At 35.1% G+C, this 25,415-nt stretch overlaps 7 protein-coding genes across 8 annotated transcripts; 3 read left to right on the forward strand and 4 right to left on the reverse strand.

Annotated features, from left to right (window-relative positions):
• The first annotated feature begins 129 nt into the window (after positions 1-129).
• Positions 130-1,991, forward strand: LOC18019678 (BTB/POZ domain-containing protein At5g17580). Its single transcript, XM_006400237.2, has 3 exons — positions 130-167; positions 257-335; positions 426-1,991. The coding sequence occupies exons 1-3, from the start codon at positions 130-132 to the stop codon at positions 1,989-1,991; spliced, it is 1,683 nt and encodes a 560-aa protein (XP_006400300.2).
• A 368-nt stretch (positions 1,992-2,359) lies between these two features.
• LOC18019679 lies at positions 2,360-2,968 on the reverse strand. Its single transcript, XM_006400238.1, has one exon. The coding sequence runs from the start codon at positions 2,966-2,968 to the stop codon at positions 2,360-2,362; it is 609 nt and encodes a 202-aa protein (XP_006400301.1).
• A 3,443-nt stretch (positions 2,969-6,411) lies between these two features.
• LOC18019680 (RING-H2 finger protein ATL52) lies at positions 6,412-7,939 on the reverse strand. Its single transcript, XM_024155659.1, has one exon. It carries the CDS (start codon positions 7,745-7,747, stop codon positions 6,617-6,619), a length of 1,131 nt encoding a protein of 376 aa, XP_024011427.1. The 5' UTR covers positions 7,748-7,939; the 3' UTR covers positions 6,412-6,616.
• Positions 7,940-13,544: 5,605 nt separating this feature from the next.
• On the forward strand, positions 13,545-15,058 carry LOC18019681. Its single transcript, XM_024156024.1, has 5 exons — positions 13,545-13,736; positions 13,837-13,886; positions 14,328-14,433; positions 14,517-14,575; positions 14,747-15,058. Exons 1-5 carry the CDS (start codon positions 13,635-13,637, stop codon positions 14,790-14,792), a joined length of 363 nt encoding a protein of 120 aa, XP_024011792.1. The 5' UTR covers positions 13,545-13,634; the 3' UTR covers positions 14,793-15,058.
• On the reverse strand, positions 15,038-18,050 carry LOC18019682 (AUGMIN subunit 7). The gene is made up of 9 exons (XM_006400241.2): positions 17,838-18,050; positions 17,427-17,512; positions 17,287-17,348; positions 17,028-17,119; positions 16,759-16,884; positions 16,296-16,386; positions 15,797-15,904; positions 15,503-15,601; positions 15,038-15,374 (listed from the first exon to the last, which is right to left on the reverse strand). The coding sequence occupies exons 1-9, from the start codon at positions 17,969-17,971 to the stop codon at positions 15,183-15,185; spliced, it is 990 nt and encodes a 329-aa protein (XP_006400304.1). The 5' UTR covers positions 17,972-18,050; the 3' UTR covers positions 15,038-15,182.
• Positions 18,051-18,657: 607 nt separating this feature from the next.
• On the forward strand, positions 18,658-20,179 carry LOC18019623 (xylulose 5-phosphate/phosphate translocator, chloroplastic). The gene has a single exon (XM_006400243.2). The coding sequence runs from the start codon at positions 18,760-18,762 to the stop codon at positions 20,005-20,007; it is 1,248 nt and encodes a 415-aa protein (XP_006400306.1). The 5' UTR covers positions 18,658-18,759; the 3' UTR covers positions 20,008-20,179.
• LOC18019683 lies at positions 20,169-22,591 on the reverse strand. 2 transcript variants are annotated; one of them, XM_006400242.2, is made up of 3 exons: positions 22,294-22,591; positions 21,055-21,702; positions 20,169-20,968 (listed from the first exon to the last, which is right to left on the reverse strand). In XM_006400242.2, exons 2-3 carry the CDS (start codon positions 21,657-21,659, stop codon positions 20,275-20,277), a joined length of 1,299 nt encoding a protein of 432 aa, XP_006400305.1. In that variant the 5' UTR covers positions 21,660-21,702; positions 22,294-22,591; the 3' UTR covers positions 20,169-20,274. The 2 variants fall into 2 exon arrangements, with proteins under 2 accessions (XP_006400305.1, XP_024011653.1); XM_024155885.1 differs by lacking the exon at positions 22,294-22,591 and adding an exon at positions 21,913-22,074.
• Between the last annotated feature and the right edge of the window lie 2,824 nt (positions 22,592-25,415).

A 25,415-nucleotide genomic window follows, 5' to 3' on the forward strand; every position in this document is an offset into this window, starting at 1 on the left:
TCTGAAAATTTTGTTTTTTGCCTTTGGTTCTCTGTTTTCTTCCATTATTGCAGAACACATGAGTACTCTGTTTCTTGGAAGCTAATATTCAGACCAACTCACAAATCTACCATTCTGCTACTAAACAAAATGTCAGATTTAGAGTGGAAGAACAACAACGAGAACCGGTAAGATTTCTTAATCTTCTTATTTAATTGAAATTAATGTCATCATTCCGATTTAAGCCCATAAAATCCTTATGTTCATTTGCTTGAAGAAATTGGAAGTTGATGACGGCATCTTGCTCCCCCGATCTTCATATCCACGTAAAGGGTGTTCCATTTCATCTTCACAAAGTAAGTTTCTTTCGATTCTCCCTAAAATTCATCGCAAAAATCCGAGACTTTAATTTTGTTTCTTAATTTTTGTTTGTGTGGCTTGTAAAGGAAGTGTTAGCAAAGAGATCGGCGAAAGTGAGCATATTACTTGAGCGAAACGAGATCGATGAGCTGCGTTATATTCTACGAGATTTAGAAGCTGAACCAGCAACCTTCGAGCTCATTGCTGGATTCTGTTATGGCGACGAAGTCAAGTTCTCGTCTGATAACATCGTCTCTGTCCTCTGCGTCGCGTATTACTTAGGGATGAACGAAGAACACAGCTCTGATAACTTGTTGAGTAAGGCATCTAAGTTCTTAGAAACACGAGTTTTGCCCTGCTGGAACGAGACCGTAAATGCTCTTCGTTCAGGGGACAAGAGTCTCGACAAACTAGCCGATGTTGGACTCGTGGATCTCTTCTTCGACTCTCTCATCGGTAAAGCTTCCTACGATCCAAGAATCCTCGGTGAACCAATCAAGAACGGAGAGGAAACCAATGACTATAGACCTAACCCTAGGAGAAGATTGTTCACTATCGATTGGAAATCTGAAGATTTGATCACAGTCCCTCTTCGTCTATACGAACCTTTGATGATCAGAGCAATGAAATCACGCAGCATTCCTATAGAATACATCGTTTCATCAAGCTTCAAATACGCGAAGAAGTGGGTTTTCGACGGAGAAGAAAGCATTTCAGGGCAAAGGAGAAAAGCTATTGAAGCGGTTGAGAGGCTTTTGCCTCATCAGAGAGGGCTAGTCTCTTGCGAGTTCTTATTCGAATCGCTAAAACATTCAATCTGGTTAGAAGCTAGCTCTCAGTGTCGAAATGGATTCGAGATCAGAATCAGCAAACAGCTCGACTTGGCTAAACCAACGGATCTCAAGATTCTATCCCGAGGCTACGGAGAAAAAGGTGAGAGTTTCGAAGATATCGAGCTTGTGAAAACCGTCGTCAAGAGCTTTTACGGTAACTACACCAGTGAAGACACTGAAGATGTTTCCCATTTCTTGAGAGTAGCGAAACTGCTAGAAGAGTTTCTGTTCTTGGCTGCGTGTGAGGATTCTCTGAAGCTCGAGGCATTTGTGGAGTTAGCGGAGATCACAGTGGCTACTTCGCAAGGTGTTTTGAGATATTCAGATGGGATTTATAAAGCCATTGATGTTTTCTTGAAGAGCCATAGATACTTGACTGAATCTGAGAAGATGGAAGCTTGTAAAGTTCTTGATTGTAAGAAACTCTCTCAAGAAGGATGCGAGCGAGCCGCGAAAAACCAGAGGCTTCCTCTGAGAATTGTTGTTCAGGTTTTGTTTGTTTCTCAGCTTCAGATACGCGATACAGTGGCTAAAGAGATTAAGGGTATTGAAGAAACAGAAGAACAAGAAGAAGAAATTGGGGTTTCGAGCGACGAGGATGAGATGGAGAAGATGAGTAATAAGCTGTTAGGGCTTGAGATTGAGAATCATGAATGTGTTGTTCATCGTTGGAAGAAGACAAAGAAGAAGTCAAGTGTGTGGAGAGAAGTGAAGAGGAAATTTGGTTGCTTGACTTCTTCTTCTTCTTCTTCAGCTGATGCTTGCACCTGTGATGTCAAGAGGAAGAAGAAGAAGAAGTTTCATCATCCATACAAATAAATAAATTAAATCATATCAAATCACTCTGTTTTTTTTTTGGTTTATTGCATTCGGTCGAGGCTCTGTTCTTGTTGTTCCACTGTTTCTGACATTGGAGAAGATTTCTTGCAGGTGCTTTTTTTTTTTGGTTTCTGATTTTTTTTTTTTTAATTCATCCAAACCATAAGAACAACAAAAATAAAGCTACAACAAAAATAAAGCTACAACAAAACAAATTCTTCTGTGGAGTCTTTCACATGGTTTTTAGTTCTTACTGTAAGAACAACATTCCTTGTCTCACACGTCAATGAGAGTTGGCTTTTTCAAAGCCTCTCTCTCTCTGATCAGTTCCTGATCCGCGCGTTATAAACTGATCGGTAAGTATCGAATCATTTGTTTCCGATAGATAATCTCAATGGAGTTCTATCGCAATCCTCATCAACGCTAGTATCATCATCATCGCTTCTTGAATTCAATCTACCAGTTTCTTGATTTTCTTGTTCTCTGTCTTCGTCTTCGTCTTCCATTCTCGTATGGTTCTGCATCAGATTATTAGAACTGCCCTCGTTTCGATCTTCCTCATCTTCTTCTTTTCTTCCTTCTTCATCCCCAAGAACCACCACATTCCCGAATTGCACGTGCTTCTCACCTTCCCTCGGCGAAGCCATCGGCTCAGCCGCAGCCACGGGATCTGAAGCTGACATGGCGTTTTCTTGGATAATGTTCTTGTTGTTCTTCTCCTCGCCTTTCTCTGGATCGAAATTGGCGACGCTCTTGCTCACGGAAACGGTACAAGGCTTGAGGACGCAAGAGTAAACGTAAGCCAAGAACCAGAAGAGCCAAGGGACACCAACTAAGAACATACCCGCTTGTAGAAACAGAGGATTTGAATCAGGGAGGAGGAGGTAGAGTCCGAGAAGGACTCCTCCTGAGACGATACATGAAAGAAACAGAAGAGTGACGATGTATATTCTTGGATCACCTTTTCTTTGATCCATTCGATTTCGAACCACTGGATCTGAAACACGATGAGAAAGACCAGAGAGATCGTGTTGTTTCTTCTTCTTTTGTTTCTGTGTGTGTTCTTTGAATCAGACTTTTCGATTTTTTTTTTGTTTTTTTTTTTGTTCCCTTCTCTGTCTTTTTTTTTCTTTCTCGGGACAATTGTGAGAACGAAAAAGTGGGTGTAACAGAAAACTGAAAAGACCGCTAAATGTGGACTTGGTTTTTTTTATATATATAAATATTATTTTTTTGCCTTTTTCGTTAAATTACTGTAAAGAGTTAATTAGTAGTGTCGTTGTGAAGTTGTTCGAGACTTTTACGCAATAAGAGTGAAAATAGGAAATGTAAAACTTATATTCATGGTGAGATACTAACAATTTTTCCGGGAATTTTTTAAAAACTAGTAGCATGGTTGCGGTTAGATTAATTAGCCTTAGTCATTTTGCTATTTCATGTTGAACAACTTTACTGCTGGTCATATACGTATTAATATATCAGAAGACCACGTAATACATACATATATTAATATATATATATATATATATATAAACTAAGACTACAGGATACTAGCATATATATATATATATATTGTTATCGTGCTATCAACCAAGATACGACGAACATTCACGATCTTTAATACATGAGCTCCACTTTTTTAAAACTTCTCTACTAAATTTTTGTGTGTGTACGCAACCCTGATATTTTGCACATTTTCTCATGATCACATCTTTAGTCAGTTAGCCACAATCGTTCTTTTCCATTTTCACATTGAAATGAATCCAAAAACAGATAGTCATTAAAATGCTCACACTATCAATCACCAATTGGACGTACAATTTCCAGACTGTAAAATTACCGCAAAGTAAAAAAACAAAAAATAACAACCTAATATTATTAAAAGAACAGAGATGCTTACAACACCAATTGAAAAGGCTAGATCGATCGTTTCTTGAAGATGATATGCTTCTCTCATCACGTTAGCTATGATCAGATTAATGCTAAATAAATTATCCATATTAAGATTGTAGTTTATATTGATTTTTTATGATCGTTTTTCATGTGCAAAAACTCTTTCTGAAGTTAAAAGATCATTATTTGAATCTCATCTACTGGTCCGAAGTCAGCGATGAAACAATTGTGTCTTACCAAGGCAACATGTCCCTTTTCAGAAGCATATATTCTCTTTCTCCTAGCTTAATTTAGCCAAATTTCTACCTAAAGTCTGGATTGGACCATAGAGTTTGTTTGTTTTCTTCTCTTTGCGATAGGCATTGTGTGTCACTGTATTGGTATATGTTTTTTCATGTCACGATGTGTAGTTCAATTCGTCTGCGTAAGTGTAATATTGTAGACATTGAATTAAGCATTGCATATATTTGCATATCAGCTATTTGGAAAACTGGTTAAGATCACTCTAAAGCTTTCAATGAGTTATCATACTAATAATTAAAAAGAAAAGAGTTACCATATGTAATAATAAAATGTAGCTCTTCACACTATATCTTTGATTTAAAAGTTTTTTTTTCATATATTGTACGTATCATGTTTCTCTGGCTTATTTGGAGTTGTACATATTTATTTTAGTTGTCGTTCTAGCTCATGTTTACTTTTACGTCCTCAAGGTAAATCTAAAGTTTCAGCGCATATTTATACTCAGCCAAGTTTATGCAAGGTATATATTAAGGTAATATTACCAGTGTATTAGGTTTATTATGGTACGGTATCCTGTCATCTATTCGTGCTATGCCATATATGTTTACGCGCTCGGGAAAAACCCAACAAAATTCAAACACAACGAGAAAGAGAACACATGCAAGCTCACAAAAAGAGAACATGATTCAAACAATACCACACAAATAAAGGTTGTGTGATTTAATTGCTTGTACGATTAATTAGTTTGCTTCTTGCGTGATTAAACTGCCTGTGTTAAAGCTTGTGCGGTTAATTTGCTTGTTTAAAGTTTGTTAGCTATACATTCTCCCGTGTCTTGATTTTTTTTTTATAGTTTTATGTGGAGGAGATTCTTTTTCATAGATGATTCCTAGTCATAGACCAAGAAGATCATTAAACTAAATAGTTTATCTTTTCTTAACTCGTGTAATATTTACGTGTGGTTAATTACTTAATTTGAATTGGATCCCAAGCAGAGCCGTGCCCAGAGATACAAGCAGAGCCGTGCCCAGAAATACAGAGCCCATAAGTAGATTTAAAAAAAAATATTCTAATTAATTCCGTTTTTTATGTTAAAAGCTTTAGTTAATTATCTTCATCTTATATTCATATAAAATCAATCCAATTTATATAAAACAAACTAATAATATTATTATTTCAAATTCATATAAACCAGTAATAACAATTATTATCGTTAACAAAATAAATACAAATTAAAATAACAAATCACAAATAAAACTAAATCTGATATTAGATGAAACAAAATTATAATTAAAAAATTTAACAATTGACAAATAGCTTTTGATTATGTGATATCCAGAAAGAATAAAAGGAAAGTAAGAAGTTTCCAAAACTTTAATAAAGAAATAAGAAATTGAAATGATAATTTTAATTTTAATTTGTCTAATTATTTAGGTGGCTATGTATGTTGTCTAATATTGTATTGTATTATTAATTTAGTTGCTAATTTTACCAAAGAAAATATTTTATTTTCAAACTAAATCTTAATTTAAATAATTAATAAAGTTAACAATTAATTTAAATTAGACCCTTCCGTTTTGGCCCGTAAGCCAATGTTTTTATTATTTGTTCATAGGTACGGATCTGATCCCAAGGACCAATACCCGTACACAATGAACATTCTTCAGAATGGCGTTAGTTAAAATCTCGCCACTCTTTTTAATTTGCATTGTAATAAAAAGATTCTTCTCTGATATGCAACTTTTCTTCTGTCAACATGTTCTTTTTGGATCATATGTGAAGGTCAACGTGTTCACATTTACCCCCTTGATTTAGGTATTTTATATGAAAATGAAATGGTGTGTGCATGTTTGGGAACCCTGTGTTTTAATATTTATATACACGCTTAACGCTTTTGATTGTAAGCAAGAACTGTGCAAGTCTGCAAATGCTAGCAAGAAAACTGGAAAATATAGTAAATTTTCGTAAATCCGTTATTTTTTTATAGTAATTGATAATCCAATAAAATGGAAAATGGGTAAAATAACGATACTGGCGACACGACAAGATGGCCGCTGATGGAGTTGGAGAAGAAAAGCTGTTTTATATTCCTCTCTTTTACTTTCTTCCCAAGAATCTTTTTTTTTATAAAAATTTCTTTTTAAGAACCTTATTAAGGTTTGTTTTGTGATCATTAAACTGGTATAAATAATATTTTGATCTATTAATAAAGAGCAATGTCAAATGAAAAAAAAGAAGTTCCAGGGTTTCCTGTTCAAAACGCTAATAAAGAAAAAATAAAAAATAAACCACATTTCTTTTGTACTGGATGTTCCATAAATTCAGGAGGGAACAGATTACTTAAAATAATGATCAAAAAGTGATCACTATAAGTGAACTGTGTAAAATTTATCATCACTAAACACTAAAATAGTAACTACAGTAAAAAGTGGAAGAGAAATTCTGTTTCATAAACATTTCTTAGAAAAGAAAGAAAAAAATGAAGGTATTTAATTGGGTAAACTGTAATTTCGTGACCGGTCGTACCTGGAGAAGATGAATCTTCCCGTCGACACGGATCTCTTCATCGCCACTGAACTCCGTATCAGAAAACTCGATACTCCACTTCTTTGATCCACCGCCGGTGGAGGCGTCTTCGACTCGCCGTGTTCATCTTCCCCTTCCTCTCGCCGCGGCCGCGAAGTTCCTACTCCGGCGGATTCTTCGTCTCCCTCCTCGTCTTCGATCTCTCGTAGCACATCAGCGATCGACAACACTGTCCCTGAGTTCAAGGATACCGATCTCCGAATCGGCAGCGAATCTTCATCATCATCCTTTGTTTCCCGTTGCTCTTCCAGTGACTGTGACTGCAATCTCCTGCTAATGTTCCGAGATCCGGTTTCCAGATCTTCAATCACGACGACGGAATCTCCGGTTCGATGCTGGTAACCGGAAATAACCGAGCTGATCTCCAAATTTCCTCCGCCGCGGTTACCGGATTCCGTGGCGATTGGATGAACGGAGCTCGATTGGGTAACGACGGTGGTGGGATTAATTCCGGTGACGAAAGCGCGGCAGAGAGGGCAATTGGAGTGAGATTTCAACCAAGTATCGATACAAGGAAGATGAAACGCGTGATTGCATTTCGGCAACAACCGTAAGCTCTCGTTCTCTTCGAATTCACTCAAACAAACAGAGCAATCGGAACAATCGACGAATCCATCGTTCTTTCTGTACTTGTAAACCGTAATCGATTTGATCAGAGTGTCGTTGAGGCCGTCGCTAGCCGCCGCATTCGAGTTTCCTTGCCTGGATTCGACGGCGGAGGAGGAGAACAGACCGCCGCGATCACGGGTTTCGGAGGAGGAGGTTTCGCGGCGGCGATGGCAGTATTTTGAGATGAGAGTGTAGTAGCTGACGAGGATGAAAGCGCTGGCGAGGAGTCCGATTAGGGCGATGAGGAGAGGGGAGAAGTTGGAGGAGGAAGAAGAGTCGTCGTCTTCGTCGAGGAAGAAAGAAGGAGGAGGAGGAGGGAAGATGAGGTAACACCATTGAGGACAGTAGATGTTGCAGACTCCCTGTGAACAGTCGTTGTAGGAATCATATGGAGTCCATGGATTAGGGTTTGACGTAGAACCCATTGATTGGTGGTGTTGCTGTTCGAGAAGACAAAGAGAGAGCAAGAAAAAGAAGAAGCAGAGAGAGAGAGAGAGGGGAAGGAGATGGTGAGAGGTGAAGTATCGCTCTCTCTCTCTATGTCCTTATCATGTGGGACTCTCTGCGATAAAGAGTGTATTTTTCTCTGTGTCTGGATTAATATCTTTGGACAAATCATAATTAATCTGTTTTTAAAGAAAACTATTGTGTTTTGCGCGGACCGAAAGGTTTTAAAATCAAAAAATAAAGTTTTATGCTATAAATTAAAAAAATTAAAACAATTAATTTAAGACATAAAAAATCAAAATAAAATTAATTAAAAAATTAAACACAACCCAAAATTAATTACTTAAAAAAATACTGAATAATCCATAAACTGATTTAATTAAGATAAATTCTAGCTTTTCGTTTCCAATTTTTTCTTCTTCGTTATTTTTTTATTTTTTTTCTTTATCGTTTTTTTCTTATTTTTCTTTCGTCCATATTTTTTTTCCATGTCTTATTCTTTATTTTTTTCTCCCTCCCATATTTCTTATTCAAATTTATTATTCTTTATTATTTTTTCTTCTTTATCGTTTTTTTCTTATTCTTCTTCCGTCCATATTTTTTTTCCATATCTTATTCTTTATTTTTTTCTCCCTCCCATATTTCTTATTCAAATTTATTATTCGCATCTTTTTTTATTATTCAACACCTTCGTTTCTTCGTCTTCTTCTTCTTTGTTTTTACGATTTATTTTTCTTCTCCTTCTGATATTTTTTTCATATTACATACTCTTCATACTTTTTATGACTCTATATCTTTTGAGGCTGAGAAAAAAGATAAATACACACTTCAAACTTAAAACTCTCCTTAAAAGTATGTTATATTATTGTTAGATGAGAAAACTGCATTAACTTTTATAGTTTGCTCCTTTTTTAACAATCAAAACTGTTTATGGGTAATCAACTTTAAAAAAGAGCTTAAACATATATACCAAAAAAGAAATTTTCAAAATTTCTTAATTACGCTAATAATTAACAAAAATATCAAAAATTAAAGCAAATATCAAAATAAGAATTTAAGTAAAATGGAGTCTCCACAAAAGGGTTGTGACAATTTCACGGTCCCAAGATTCGCAGATTTTTATATGTTATTTATCATCAATTTCTTCCTCATTGTTGTGTTAGAATATTTATTTGTTACTCTATTAAATAATTTTAAAAAATGAAGAAAAGACAAAATTAGATGGAATTGAATCCTTCCAACATACAAACTTAAGAAAACCTAGAGTTTTAGCTACTTAAACATAAATTTTACATCTTTTGTGAAACTTAAGCAAGAAAAGCTTTACTCTTATCCAAAAACAACATTTTATAATTAACAGTTCAAGCTCAACTGGAAACACAAGAGATGAAAACACTCCACACGGAAAAGATTTCAGTTGGAGAAACATGCAAAAAATCAAAGTACAAATAGTTACCTTTTTTTTTTCTTTTTTCACCTGTCTTTGCCCATAAATAAAATAAAAAAAACAGAAACCAATATCAAAAATATATCCCAACACTGGACATAAGAGACAAAAACACACAAAACTCATTCAAATAAAGTGATGTTCGAATAAAAAATAGTAATTTTGTTCATGTATCATCATTATTATCAATAGAACTAACTTTGAGAGTAAAAAAATGTCAAGTGGACTAACATTTGTGCTGGAACTAAACTCCTTGTTAGCTTGTTTTCTTTTGTTCTCGGCAGCGGCGGATGGGGTCTTGGATAAAACATGGACCACCATGTTCTGCACCTCGTTCACCAAAGCTTCTTTTGAACGGTTATAAATTTAGGATTCATCAGATCAAGTAATAATCCACAATCAGATGATTAAACCTGTGTTTTTGTACGTGTTCTTTAAAGTTCCATGTACCTTCCCAAAAGTTCAATCAGCTTGGCAACCTTCACAAGAACCAGGTGAACTCACATTTTATTGCCATGAGGGATTTCAACACTGTATGTCCTATAAACCATTCTGAATCGTCACCAAGAACCTACACCACAAAACAGAATACATGATATTTTTGTAATAATTTTTTAAAACATATAAAACGCTCATAACTGACTCCGAGAACTGGTTAAGTTCATGATCATAATCTCGATCTTCATCACCAGCAAATGAAATCTGTTGCATCGCGAGATGAAACAATAAAACGCGAGCACCTAAGAAAGAAAAAACAAAAGCAATCAAAAATTAAAACAGATAAGAATCAATAAACAAAAGAAGGCTCGACTCAGCCCCAACTAATAAAAGAGAAAAAAAAGTTCACCAAAACTGGCTAATATATAAAACATAAATATGATAGATAATAAAAAAAAATCACAAATCTAAACCTAAAGCACAAAAAAATAAAATAAAATGTTACCCTTCGGTATAGCAGTAAAACTAAACAATCAACGATAAAGAAATTCCGGCTAAAACACCACTTCCTAAACAGGAAAAAACATCAAACGCTATTATTAGTAAGAAGAATTTATAAAATATAAATAGAATCCAACTTCTAATATAAATCAGAACGAAATATATTTCTAAAAGTTACAAAAGGGAAGACACAAGGTATCACCTAACATATATAAAAAAAATGTAGATCTACATGAGCTAACAGAAACGAATATAAAGCAAAAATAACAACCGAATAGAAAATTAAACAGCAGAAAAACTATTTTTTAAGAAGTCACAAGATCACTAATGTAAAATACATGAAATATATAGCTTACATGATCACCAAACATTACAACCGTGCAAGTGAAGAAAAAAAATTGGTTGAAAAATCTTTAAGATTTATGCAAATCAGATAATTTGTATATATATTTTTTATTAAAAAACAATATCTAAGTATTTATCAAGACTTACGTAAAGATTAATGGAGTAACATAACTATATGATGATTTTCAATTTTTAATGTTTTTTTATAATTCATATAAATATTTTTTTTTTAAAATAATATCTAAGTATTTATTAAGTAAAATTTACTTAAAAAATTATGGAGTAACATAATTATATATGATGATTTTTGATTTTTAATATTTTTTTTATAAAATTTAATTGAAATAAATTTTAGGAGGGACAAAGGGTAATTAACCACCCTAAGATTGAATGAGAGAGCTTAAAACTAAATTTTTACTTTGCATTTACTATATGTGATATAACGATTTTTTATTCTCTTAAAATTTGACATGTATTTTTTAAGTAATAACTATACTAGTCTATGTTTTAAAAAATACATGTTTTTACAACTAAATTTCTTTAAATTATACCCAAAACCTCAATATGTTTTTATGAATTTTTAATAGAGGCGTAGTTAGATGGTCTCGCTTTTCGTGAAGAGAATCATTTTGCGGTAAGCTGCAACACATCATTTTTTTTTGTGGACAACAGCATTTTTTAGAGAAATCACCTTATAGAATTTTAAGCTAGTTTAATGGATGACAGAAAAAAAACGGATAAAGTAGATACATTAGGATATGGAATCAACCCAAGTGCTGTTATTTTTTTTTTTTTTTGGCTTTAGCTTTATCTTTATATTCGTTTCTTTTCTTTTGAAGTGTATTCTAGATAAGTAACTAACATTGTGAGCATTGTGTGTCTAGAAATAAACGAATTTACCGAGCGAAGTATTTCTACAATATTTGAAATTAGGAGTAGATAATACGTTTTGCGTGTGTATATATCTTTAAGCGTTGTTGAGGGTGTTTTGAGAATGATGTATAGATAATAAGATAGGTTTGATACTTATCAGTTTTACTATAGTTTGGTAATGGGAAAGTTACATATAGAGGTTAAGTACCTTTCACATAAAGCACAAAATTAGTTGGTAAATTGCTGGTGAAGAGGACTACCTAAAGGAGTCTTGAGTCTTGAGTCTTGAACATGGGCCATCCACGTGGAGCTGCAAATAATTCATGTATATGTTAATATGTGAGGTAGCGCATCTGATGCTTGATTTTACAAAGTCCAATAATTTGCATACGACAGAAAATGATATCCAGATTGTCAATAATATATTGATCAACTGTTGGGTCAACAACACTTTCAATTTTGCGCGCAAATTAGTGAAGTTTGTTTTTATTTAAACTTAAATCGTTTGGTTATATTAGGCACTCACTCTTTGATTCATATTAGTTACGTATAGAATGATATAAATGATTGATAATAGCATATGGTTGCAAATGGCTAAACGTATATATGTCTTATCTCGTATTGGAAGAAGAAAAAAACCATTTATTTCAAACCAACCAAAAGATCAGATAGCTAAACAAACTTCTTTAATTTGATTTCTAACCAAAACTGTAAGTATTCAACGGTAAGCAAGTGCCTTTTTTCATGGTTTTGAATTTGACTTTTTAGTCTTTGGGAACGAATGTTAATCAACATTTTATATTAGAAGAAAATCCATGGAAAATAACGAATTAGGGTACAAGAAAGAGAATATATCCTTGTATGCTTGTGTTTGAAACGCAATGTTGTAAAAACAAATAAAGTAATGTAGTGACCCCAAAAAAAATAGTAATGTAAAGAACAAGATAACTTTGTGAGTTCAATAAGAATTGGTAACTTAGCATAGAATCTTGTAAGTGCGTAAATAACAAACACTCAATATATAATTACTACTACCATGTGGTCACGAATTCCAAGGAGCTCAATCTATTACTATTATAAAGGTAATGAAAAAAAAAAAAAAATGAGATTCTGATGCTTCAGCTTGAGTCCAAAGTTACTGTCTGTCACCATTCTATTGCAAAACAACATACTTAACTTTAAAAGAAAAAAAAGAGACCTAATAAACACTATGATATGAATTCGTCTGTTTGTTTTTTTTCTTCTTTCTTTGCTTGACAGCCGTTTGTCTACTATTTAATAGAAGACTTTATTTTTTTAAAAGGGTTTAGTATAATTAGATTTAAGAAAAGTGAGGACTGAAGTGAGGAGGCTGAAGAATCTGATATGCTGTTACTCACATCGAGGAGGTGGTGGAGTTAAGGCGACATTTGACTTTGTCTATTTATATATGCTGTGTCTGTCGACATTTCATCGATCCTCCTCACCCATCAGACTCGGCCAGAATGCGTAACAAAGAGGAATCACCACAAGGTGTGAACATGTTTCTCACCGCTTGGTTTAATAGCGACACGTTCATTTGCAGTCTGCATGGATTGGCTATTTTAGATATTATTCCCATTTCCAAAAAACATGTTTTTCTTTGGGCCACGAAACATGTTTGTTTCATGATCTGTTTTCTATTTACAAAACATGCTAATATAAAGCCAGCCTCAAACTTATATGAAACTACTAACGCCTTCTAAGAAGTTACCTTGAAAAGATCTAAATCTGATTTTGTTTTATAAAATCATTAATAAATATTTTTAGTTTGGAATTAGATTTTAAAATTTTTAGTGTAACTATCATGAGTACATAGACTACATACATGTGCTTACTTTTCACTATTCGTATTTGATATGAGAGTCTGAGACAATAGATTCAGATAATTTTGTTCACTCTGAAAATATGAAACAAATTAGAACGGATCTCAGATAATTTGCTCACTCTGAACAATAATGGTTGGTTTTACAAGTCAATTCAAAAAAAAAAAATGGTTGGTTTTACAAGAGTAAAAATAATTCATATTATGATTATTTTTTTTGGGCCAAGATTTTGTTCTTTTATTTTAATATTATGCTGATCGTTTAGCAAATAAACGAAATACAAGCCCACTACAAAACAACAGAATAGACCGGTTCGGTTTACTCGAGGATTCCAGAGCTGGTACTAGTCAAAACCGTTCTTCTTTAATCGAAGCAGCGACTGCGATCGGAGAAGAAGAACTCGAGAGAGGCCAGGCCATGGAAACTTTCCGAGCTCGTTCAAGCATCGTTTGTATTCTTCTGTTACTGTCACTGTGTCTTGTACCCTGTGTTCTTTCCAAATCTCCTCGTCCCATCTCCGTAAGTCTCGCCTATATCTCTGTGCTCGACTCAGCTGATATGTGAGTGTTGATTTCATGAATTTTTTTTTTTTTTTTTGTGGAAAAAATCAAATTTTTAGGATGTGGAGATCAGGCAGAAGAAGAGTGAATGCTATGCTGATATTGAGAGGTGAGTACATGGGGCTTTGTACACTCATCATCTGCAATTTCTATTACGGTTTGGTTTCGAGCCTCTCTTGGTCAGTGGGTTTAGATCATTAAGTTAAAGACGTTAGAGACGATCCCGGAATAGCTTTGTCATGTTGAGAAAAATTCTTGATTTTTTACTGATATGAACATCATATGTGTTATCAGTGGGGACACTTTACGAAACTTGATTGCTCTATGTGTTATCCTGAGATTGGGAATGTTTCTTAGCTTGACTCTTGGTTAATATCCTTAGAGATTGAGCAATTTTTTAGCTTGATTTTTGGTTGGATAATCTGGCCTAAACTTGCTATTCCCAAATTGAAAGTTTATACATTAGTTAGCAAATTCTTGGCTCTGTTTTTTTTTTCTCTTCGTGGCTCACTCACTATTGTGTTATCTATTGTGGAAAACAAACAAACAGTGGGTTATGGGGATGGCGATGCAAATCTTCTCCAATAGCAAAAGAGAATTGTGCGCTGCGATGCGTTTCTCCAGCTTGCTATGAACTCATTTATGAGAGCGATCCGGTGAGGCTTGTGAAACGATGATGATGAGTTTTCTTTAAATCTTGTCTCCTCTCTTTATGAATTGTCTTGTTTTTGTTAAACAGCTTGAAGAAGGCGAGAAAGATTTGGTTAGGAGCCAAGAATACAAATATTGTTTGTACAAGTAAGTTTAAAACTACAATTCTCTTTCTGGTTCTTACGTTTTTCCGGAACTTGAAAATCATTTTAATCTCAGCTAGTTGAAGACAATACGAATGATCAGTGATATGTAAAGTTCCCTTATTGCTCATTCAATCCACATGGAATCATCTGTACCTATTGATGTGTTTTGCAGGTCATCGCTCGGGGAAAGCCTAGATGGTGTCCGCGGCAGCTTTTGATTGAACCAAACAAAGAGCTTCTTCAAACTGCTCTCCTTCTCAATCTAAACTTTGTTATTCTTTGATCTTTACCAAAAGCTAAGCTCTTGACCTTGAGATCGATAGTATATTTGCTTTTGTCACGTTTGGAGATGTATAGAGCTGTATAATACTTGGATTCTTTCAAACGCCAATTGTGTTTACTTTCCCATGTGAAATATTATGACTTCTGCGTAAACTTATGCTTTTGTAACTTTTAGAATGGATTTTGATTAAGCAAACTTGGCAACACAAGCAAATTGTTTAAAATTATTGACATCATAAAACACCCCTAAAATGATTTCTAACAACACAATTCATCACTTTAATCGAGTAAAAAAAACCTATTTTTTAAGTAATGATTCGTAACAGTTATAGACGCTCTCCTTGCTCACGAGCAATAGAAGCCGAGAGGATTCCAAGGTCTCGATTGAGAACAGTTAATGCGGCTTCACACTCGGATACAATTCTGGTTACAGAAGACGGCTCTCCCGCGACTGTTCCCGATGATCCAATCGAAAGTGCTGCATGTGAGTCTCTTAGGTTCTTCAAGTTCCCTAGGAACTGTCACCAAACAAACACAAACCTCATTTCTTTTTTTCATCGTGTTACCAGAAGCAAAGTATATCCGGAGAAAGCTTCTGAATTTAGACGATATGATGAAATACTAAGATAGGAGACATTTGTGGTACCTTCAGAAGCATATTATATGCCTCCAGTAAACGGTTTGCAGCAGGACCAAACCCATGAAGCTGAGGCACTTCCATCATGTGAGTCCATGGACGGATTTCCTGCAACATCCATGCATAACGATAAGGATACGACGGTTCATTTTCCAATTTCAGTAAAAGCAAGTCAAATCATAAGAAATAGCTATGTTGATTGAAGCTCTTAGCAGATTTTCATATCTATGAAAATCCTTAACTTTAAAATTTTTACTGTCAGCTGATCTAGGTTGAGAAGGAGAAAGAATGAAAACACAGTACCTTTGTGTAAATTGTGTTGAACGCCCTAGCAGTTTCAAGAAACGATTCTAAACGAGCCCTTAGTTGAGATTCCACTTCTGCATATTCTTCGTCGGGGTTGTAGGCATGCTAAAAAGAAGAAACCAAGGAGAACAAGACATGTTTAGAAAGCGCAGAAATTGGAAAAAAGAGAAAGAAAAAGACTGTTAAGTCAATACATGACGAACAGTATGGAATTCATATTACGTATTAAGTAGACTATGAAGGTGAAGTCTTGGCTACATCAGAACCAGAAGCTAACTCATAACATTTTCAGGTAGAGGAATATGAGCTATATCTTAAGCAAATGGTATCTGGAGTTAACAGGTAAAGGTGTGTTAAGCAATAAGTTGAGTGAGATAATAAAAGATGTAACATCACAATGAATATATCGACTCTGATGAAACAGCATATTGGTCCAGTGAGTCATCCAGTTCACAGTCAAAACTTAAGTTTTCTATATGGAGCAACTAAAACACACCTTTGCTGCCAAGTCATCGACTTTTTGCTGAAGATTAGATAGAATTTTCGCCTGTTCTGAGAGTTTAGTCTCCAGTTCTGAAACTTCTGGTCTGCAAATAAACTTTCATTTAGGTACATAATGCCACTACATCTGCTAAAATATGAAGCGAGAAGTTAAGGAGTAAGGTTTGCACATACATTAGTAGTATAACTTAAAGCTAGAAATCAAATTGAAACCTCTGAGGCCAGCTAGATCTGGAAGCTTAAGTCCAGGAAAATTGAAATAACTAACTGGCTCCAAGCGAATAAATCACACTGTGAGCCATCTATCTATCGGGATACATAGTAGCAAAATTTCATATGTTGGTTTGGAAAAAATAGTTCATATCTTCAATTCATCTGAAGCAATCCATAACCCACAATCAATAAATATTTACAAAAGGTGGTATAACTTGGAGATAACAGGAGACATTAGTTCTTACAGTGGATATATAGACTGGATCTGCACATCAGCAGGGAACAGTTTGCATTCCTCAGAAAATATCAGAGACTGTCTCTCGGCAATAGCATCTATGAGCTGAATATCTTTGGCAACCTGCTCATCAATACTGAAGAATAAGCAAAATCATTGTTACGCTCAAACAAAGAAACAAACAAGAATGTAGACAAGAATCAAGAAGATGAAAGACTACAAAACGCTAAACTAATGATACAAATTGCGGAAGATATCAGATATCAGTGTCATATCAACCTCCATTCTGGATTATCTGAGAAAAGGCTTGCCTCCACTAAATCAACAATATTGCGAAGCATTTCCATCCGGTCCTCATAGGTTCCATGTCCCTGAAACAATGATAGTATTATTGCATCTTCAAAGTTGAAATTTAAAAAACAAAAGAAAATTCAGTCGTGTATAACTTAAACCATACTTGCACTTTGACAAATCATAATTTCAGTAAAATGCAAAGGCTAGATGAACAAAGATGGTCTAACAATTTAAAAAAGCTTACTTGAATGGCTTCTATATCTACGGTTGGTGTAATCCCCAGAAACTTTGCGATCTCTGCCAAATCTGAAAACGAGAAGTCACTTACTCATCAAAACTAGACCATCTTTGTCCAAAGGCCAACACGATCAAAGAAACGCTTACACTGAATTCGAACAGTTTCTTCATCACGAACTCCAGCGTCTCCTTGGAGATTTTGCTGTGAGAAAGGAGATTTATCACCTAATAGCCTTCAAGATAAGCCAAAGAAGAACAATAAGGAAACGCCATATAAATTTTAATCAATACTTTGAATATGTTTTACACACAAACAAAAACCTAACTTTCCAGATTAATCAAGCAATTCAAACAGACCCAATTCTACATTGGACCCTGATCAAACACTAAGTCAACTTCCTCACTGCGAAAACCAAACCCACAAAACAATTCGAAGTTTTTGATTAGACTCGAAACTCAAAATGTGCGAGTTCAAATTAATGATCTACAAATCAAGAGAATTCGCCGCATTTCTCTGGATTAAGCAGACAGTATAAAGTTGGAGAGAAAGAGATTTACTTGAAAAAGAGCCATTCGAGAAGAGCATAACGTTCCATGCCGGCGAAGAGGAGAGACTGAGCAGGAGCATTTGCCCTAGGGTAACTAAGCAGCGCCAGCTTCTTCTGTATCTCTTCCATCTGCTTCGCCGCCATTTTGCTCCCCACAGATTCCGGCGACGGCTTCAACACCGATCAAATCTCGAGATCTGACACTAGCCTCGTGTCGTTGGTTTCTCTCAAAAACTCAAAAAGCCTATTTTACCAAATTGGCCTCATTCATCTCCAGCGTGTAAAATAGTAAAAACAACTTTAGCAACCAAAAGTGCGAATCTTGTAGTAATTTCTAATCAAAATATGTTTGGCGGAAAAAATATCTATCTATATTTATAATTTTAGATCGACTGAAACTCTAATAAAAATGACTGATGATGATTCATCATTAGCAAAAGAATACAACGAAAACAACAAATTTAATCATTCTTTGACCCCAAAAAATTAACTATTTCAATTTTATTGCACAAATTGTTTCTTATTGAATTATTTTTACTATAGTTTAGATTATTTTAGATTGGGTTATGGGTAACTATTGGTATTTTGTTGCATTTCGCTTCATGATCATGTAAACTGTGTTTGGGTGATTTAACATTTAACCCCCCAAAAAAACTATGTTTGGGTGACAAAGAAAATGTTATGAAATGAGTTTGATGTTAAAACAAAGAGTACCAAAAAAGATTACTTTAGAATGTGAGTACAATCACTGGAATAAAAAATAAGGTGGGTACAATATTCGAAGGAGACGCAAAGTCCAAGAACAGAGCTTTCAAAAATTTTGTATTTCCCAACGGATCTCTGACGTTTGGTCCAGAGCCGACGACGACCTCTAGCCAAGAAAAAGCTATCTCTTTTCTCTCTCTCTCTCTGTCTCTCTGTGTTCGTGAGCAATGATCTCCCTGAATCTATCTGCTTCCCTAAACCCGGGTCTTCTCCACAAGACCCGGCAAAACCCGACCCGTCTATCTGCTCTTCTCGTCACCGGCGATAAACCCTTCAGCTGCAGATACCCTCTAGGGCTTTCACCGATCCCCAATCTTCAGATTCGCGATTCCGCCGCTAAAAAATCCTTACTTTCACTCACTAACCCGAAAACCCCAGCTGGGTCGTTCTCGAGAAGACCCAGATCCATCGCTGCAGCTGGGTCATCTGACCCGAGTCCAGACTCCGATTCCGGCGAAGCTGAGAAGAAGGAGAAGAAAGCGAAGAATCTTCAGCTAGGGATCGTGTTCGGCCTTTGGTATTTCCAGAACATCGTCTTCAACATCTTCAACAAAAAGGCACTCAATGTCTTCCCTTATCCATGGCTTCTCGCTTCGTTTCAGCTCTTCGCAGGTTCTATCTGGATGCTCGTCTTATGGTCCTTCAAGCTTTACCCTTGCCCTAAAATCTCCAAACCTTTCATCATCGCTCTACTCGGCCCTGCATTGTTCCACACAATCGGACACATCTCAGCTTGTGTCTCCTTCTCCAAAGTCGCTGTTTCTTTCACTCATGTCATCAAATCAGCAGAGCCTGTCTTCTCAGTCATTTTCTCGTCTTTCCTCGGCGATTCGTACCCGTTAGCCGTCTGGTTATCCATTCTCCCAATCGTTATGGGTTGTTCTTTGGCTGCAGTCACTGAGGTCTCTTTCAATTTAGGTGGCTTATCAGGAGCTATGATCAGTAACGTTGGTTTCGTCTTACGAAACATTTACTCTAAGCGAAGTCTTCAGAGTTTCAAAGAGATTGATGGACTGAATCTTTACGGCTGGATCAGTATCCTCTCTCTGGTTTATCTGTTTCCTGTGGCGATTTTCGTTGAAGGATCACAATGGGTTCAGGGTTACCATAAAGCCATTGCATCTGTTGGGAAACCGTCAACGTTTTACATTTGGGTTTTGCTCTCTGGTGTCTTCTACCATTTGTACAACCAATCTTCTTATCAGGCGCTCGACGAGATCAGTCCATTGACTTTCTCTGTAGGGAACACGATGAAGAGAGTCGTGGTGATTGTCTCCACGGTTATTGTTTTTAGGAATCCTGTTAGGCCTCTGAATGCTCTTGGATCAGCCATTGCGATTTTCGGTACCTTCTTGTATTCTCAAGCCACGGCGAAGAAGAAGAAGATTGATGTTGGAGACGATAAGAAGAACTAAGGGTTTAGTTAAAGCCTTTTCATTATCCCTCAGTTTTGTTGTTTTTCATCTTTTTATGATACTAGAATCTTCACTTCTGTTTTAGTTGCTTTAAAGACTTTTATCTACTCAGTTCTTGTCTGATTCCTTTGATATTATGAATTTGGTTTGATTCTGAGAAGAGTTAAAATTTCTTAATCTTAAGCCAGTTTCTTCCTAATACAATGACTTGGGTCAAATTCAAAAACTGTACAATGAAAAAACCCACAAAAAGAAACTTCCTTTTAATCACCATGAGTAATGCCGGAACCTTCTCCGGCTCGTCCTCCTGAACGGTTTACAAGCCAGAATACTAAGATCAACAGCTGCAGCAAGCGCCATGAAAATGGCTGCATCTTCTACACAGGTTACATGCCGCATAGCCAATTGCACAACAGGCTTGCTGCTTTTCCCTTCCCCTTGCACTCTCGAGCTCATCACAAACCCGCCTCCGGAGACACACTGTCCCAAACCCGAGTAGTCTCCGCTACTCTGTGGGCTAGGAATTGGGGTAGCTGCAACCGTTAGCATCTGTTTATCCGTGTCGATTAAAAATTCGCCGCCTTTCTCAGCGCTGATGAGAATTTCCGACATTAAAACATCTCCAACTTCTTGCCCGTTTGACAGGAGATGGAACCTGCAACATACAGAGTCTCTGATCCCGCGTTCCCGCCAAGCTTCGAGCTTTCCCCATGGCTGCCAGCTATTGGGTCGGCATGGGTCAGGCCTGACCACAAGCCAAGCACCAGGGTTGGACTTGGCGACCCAATCACAGCCAGTGGATGGCACAAAAGGAGTTGTTATGAAAGCAGCAGCAACTGCAGAGCCAGAGAGATCATGTATCTTCACCTTCCATCCTTTTCTCTCACGTCTCTCACTCTCAAGCTCGGTTCCATCGCCTGAACTTGACCAGTATCCATTCAACGGATCAACCTGTGACACCCTAAAGAAATCAAAAGCCCATCAGTAACTAAGTTGATAAAGCACAGAGAGACGAGTATGTACAATTAAGGAGAAACCAAATGTCACCTGTCTCGGCTAAATTTGCAACTGAAGATAGGTTGCTTGACCGAGCCACGAAGCTGAACTATCTGAGGGCTCAAAGTAGTAACATCCTCGAACTGGAATACATATCGAGGATCAGGATCAAGCTTCACTCTCAAATGAAGCTCTGCACCACCATCTCTCTTGTTCTTTCCAATACCAATCCAGCCATTGAAGAGAATCATTGGTTTTCCTTGTCCCCATTCCGGACTGACCTCCAACTTAAATATCCCAATCTGCTGTCTTTTAGCACCAACCCCACAATGCGAACTCTTTTTACCCGTAAAAACCGAAATTTCCAAGTGAGCATTAGGTTGATAGAAGCATCCAGGGGTCAGGAGAGCTCTTAAATCAGATTCTTCAAGATAAAAGCTTGTGGAAATGCTGTGATGGTCAGGAGCTGCATCTAGGGACGGCATCAAAGGGATAGACGTTGTCTGAACAGGAAAGCCTCTGAGTTTTATTTCGCAAGAGCATTGGGAAGAAAAGTTCTTCTTCTCGTCAGATCTTGAAGAAGAGTTTAAGAGGACCTTGGGGATTCTTAAGGCAAGAGAGCCTACTGAAAGGCGGATAAAAGCTTGGGGATCCATTGAATGTCAGAAATGTTTCCCCATAGTGGTATGATCAATCAACCTGACAAGTCAACACCAGAGACAAAAGAGATTAAGATAAAGTTAGTTTCATCCAATCCAATATTAACAGAAACTGAAAACACAATGAAAATATGAAATTCCTTAAAGTGGAATTCCTTAGCCAGCAGAAGCAGATAGAGACAGGATTAAAATAGCTATTACTTGCACCAAAATCAAGTCCTTAAGTAACCAGATTTGAATTGGTCCTCACTGAATGATGGTCAATGTTGTTCTTTTACCAGTCTTGAGCTAAGCTCCAAGAACAAAAAACCACACGACTTTACCATTTGTAAACTCAAGCTACAGCTCTAAGAGATCGAATTACTTAAAATTAAACAACAACAGACGACGAACTTCATTAAATTAGCAGAAACTCAAGCTGTATATAAGCTAGTGTCATCAAAGAACAAGCCAAAACCAATTGAAGTCAAGATAAAAACAAATAAGCGGAGAGAGAACAAAATCAAATGAAAAGAGCTAAAATTTAATATGGCAATGAATCGTAGCAGAAGAAAGCTACAAACTATATGGAATTAGGAGTTACCAAAATGAGCAAAAGAGAAAGAAACAAAATAGTAAGTTTGATACAAACCTGTTTAAACCCGTAAACATTATTTTCAACACAATCTGATGGATCCCAAGAAAGCTAGACCCTTCAAAATCCTGTTTCCTCTCGCAAACCAAAAACTTTTAAAAAGTTTACCAAACTGGGGAAGAAAAAATGCGAAATAGTGAAATGGTGGAATCAAGAGAGAGGAAACGTAATTCGTAGAAAAAACGGAGATTTATGATTACGATGGGATTTCAATTTTGGTTTCACAGAGCACAAAGAGAGAAACTTTTCTTCTCTTCTCTTTTCTCTCTCGTTCGCTGTGTAAGTAAATATTCTACCCCGGAAGAAAATTGTGATATTCGCTACGAAATTGACGGGGAGAATATAAACGCAAAAAGGGTTTCTATTTTTGTTCCTAAATGCAATTATCTTTCTCTTTTATCCTTTTAGCGTCTACGTACAACAATAATTTTGGCTTTTCATTGGTCCTAAGTCTTAACTCCAAAATATGTAATGTATTTTATTCGACTATAATCTGTAAAATAAAGGATTAAGGGAAAAAATCAATTTTTTGTATTAAAGAAGTTTATAAAGTGATAAGTTTTCTTACAGTAAGCTCATAATTCTCATAATTTGAGAATAATTCTACTTATTATTTAACATAAAAATATACTAAGATTCGAAAAAGGTTAACAAACAATATGTTAGTGTATATAGTTAAGATTGTAATATGTAATCAATTATAAAAACCAACTTATTTTTTTTTCAGTATTTAAAAGAAAATTTTTAGATATATTTTAGTGCCAAAGTTTTTATGGGAAATAATACTTAAAAAATGTCCACTCATATTCTATCACATCATTTTAAAAAAAAATCATCGGTCAAAAATAAACTAATGATTCTATATCTTCGTATATTTCAGAAAAGTATGATTTATGTTTTTAACTTCTACATATTTAAACTAATCAAATATATTGAAACTGTTATCAATTGTATATATATGTTCAACAGTCAACATGATCCAAATCATCCAATATTTATACCTAATTTTTAGCAGAATAATAGACCCATCCTCCAAAATATTAAGTAATAAGTAAGAAGAAGAGTAATCTCTTAAATAAATAGCTGTCCATTATTTTTATCAACAATAACTTCACGCAGTCGAATTATTGAACTAGAGGTAGGTTCATAGTGTTTGGTGGAAAACAAATAATAATAATGCGATGGAAGTCAATTTGGAGTATAATAAATTTATAACAAAACAATATACCATCTGAATATTTTACAATTTTCGTATTTTGAATGAAATCACAAAAATTAAGAAATTTATGAATAGACAAAATTTATAAACTAGAGAGGGATGGGTACGTGAATACAGCTGGAGCCATGTTTCTCCTCTTCTTTTCCATTCAATATTTACAACAAATAAGAAGAAATGACGAAAAGCAAAAAATAATCTAATCACTTTCAGACACATAAGCCTGACTTCATATCCCAACTGTCCACTCTATTTTATTAGATTTGTTTTAAGAATGCAACTACAAGCTGTTCAAACAAAAAAAAAAGAATGCAACTACAATTATTTTCATCTCATATTACAAGTATTTGATGAATAATGCAGTAGTAGTCCAGTAGAGGTGGACATCGAATTTTTAAAATTATTATATGAATACTTAAAAGTTAAATCTTGAATGTTGTTTTTTTAAAAAAAAAATATTAACAATTTAGTCAGAATAATCAAGTTATATCTACATGTATATGTAAACATATCTCAAGAAATGAAATATCTAAAAACCATAAAATATCTTATGTTCAATTTTTTTCCCGTCATTTTCATCATCACTACAAAGTATTTTAATCTTTTATTTATATTCATAATAAACAAATTTACTTCTTCGCACGACAAATAGTAATTGATGGAAAAAAGAAACATCCAAGTTTCTCTAAATAGGAAAATGAAATAAAAATCATAGTAACTGATTAAAAAATATTAAAAAAGAGCCGCAAAGAAGGAAAGGGATAGAGATGGGTTTTCGAGGAGCTGACATCTTCGACATGTGCCTCTTCCTGTCATCTACTTCATCAATCTCACACTTCTTTTGCCCTCTTTCTCTTTTAAATTACTACTATATTACCTTCTTCTTCATTTTTTATGAAAGAAAACCAACCATGTCTAGATTCTCTGAATTATAATACTTTTAAAACATTTCTAGAGAGTATCCAATCTTATTCTCGTGTTTTTTTTTTTTCAGTGAAATGCATGGATATCGCAAATAAAAATGTTTCCGATTGTCATGTATTTTGCACCATTTAAAACTTTTATTTGATAACTGTTTTTTGTTGTTGCCTCGGTCTAAATATTCGTCGAATCTATAATTCTGTTTAATTATTACAGACTTACAGTGGTGAAAAGAAGAAGATGCATCCGAAAGTAATCATTTTTGATATTTTTGATTAATAGGAAGTCAAAATCATGTCTGCGAGTTTGTCAATTATCTTTGTTTTTTCTCGTTATATATAAGCCCTTCTTTTCATGATTCTCCCTCAAATAGCATTTTATGCACTAAATGCTCTTCTTTTTTGCTTTAAAAGGTTTGTTTGCATCATCTTCGGGCAGGCCATTCTAGATTATTAGGACACTTGATTATGAAAACACAAATCGTAATTAATACGCTTTGTTCGTCTTGAATTGTTTTTTCTTCTTCTGTGTGTTCTTGAACGACTTTGGAGCTGACAAATATAGAATCTAGTCGTTTTGTAGTTTCTTGTCCTTCCATTGATCTGAATTCGAAAGACTTCCAAAATTGGATATTTCTCTTTAACGTCTTTTTTTGGAATTTCTGTAAACGTTCCTTAAGACAATTCATTCTAAATAAAAAAATTCTCAAGACTGTTTTAGACAAATACATTTACAAGTCTACAAGAGATGGTGTAATTCTAAGAGTTCAGAGCTAAAATACAATAATTTTCCTCATTTTCTATATCTCCCGAATATTTTTCTTAAATTATTTTGTTTTGATATATTCGTTACAAATCCAAACTCTTAACGTTCAAGAAGCTGTTAATATATACATAGATATTGTCAGCAAGCATCCATGGAAGTTTAGATAAATGAACAAGGTCAAATTTTGGTTCAACTAATTTTTTGTCATGTTCAATTT

This window comes from Eutrema salsugineum, unplaced genomic scaffold (assembly GCF_000478725.1).
Source record: "Eutrema salsugineum unplaced genomic scaffold, Eutsalg1_0 scaffold_2, whole genome shotgun sequence".
NCBI lineage: Eukaryota > Viridiplantae > Streptophyta > Magnoliopsida > Brassicales > Brassicaceae > Eutrema > Eutrema salsugineum.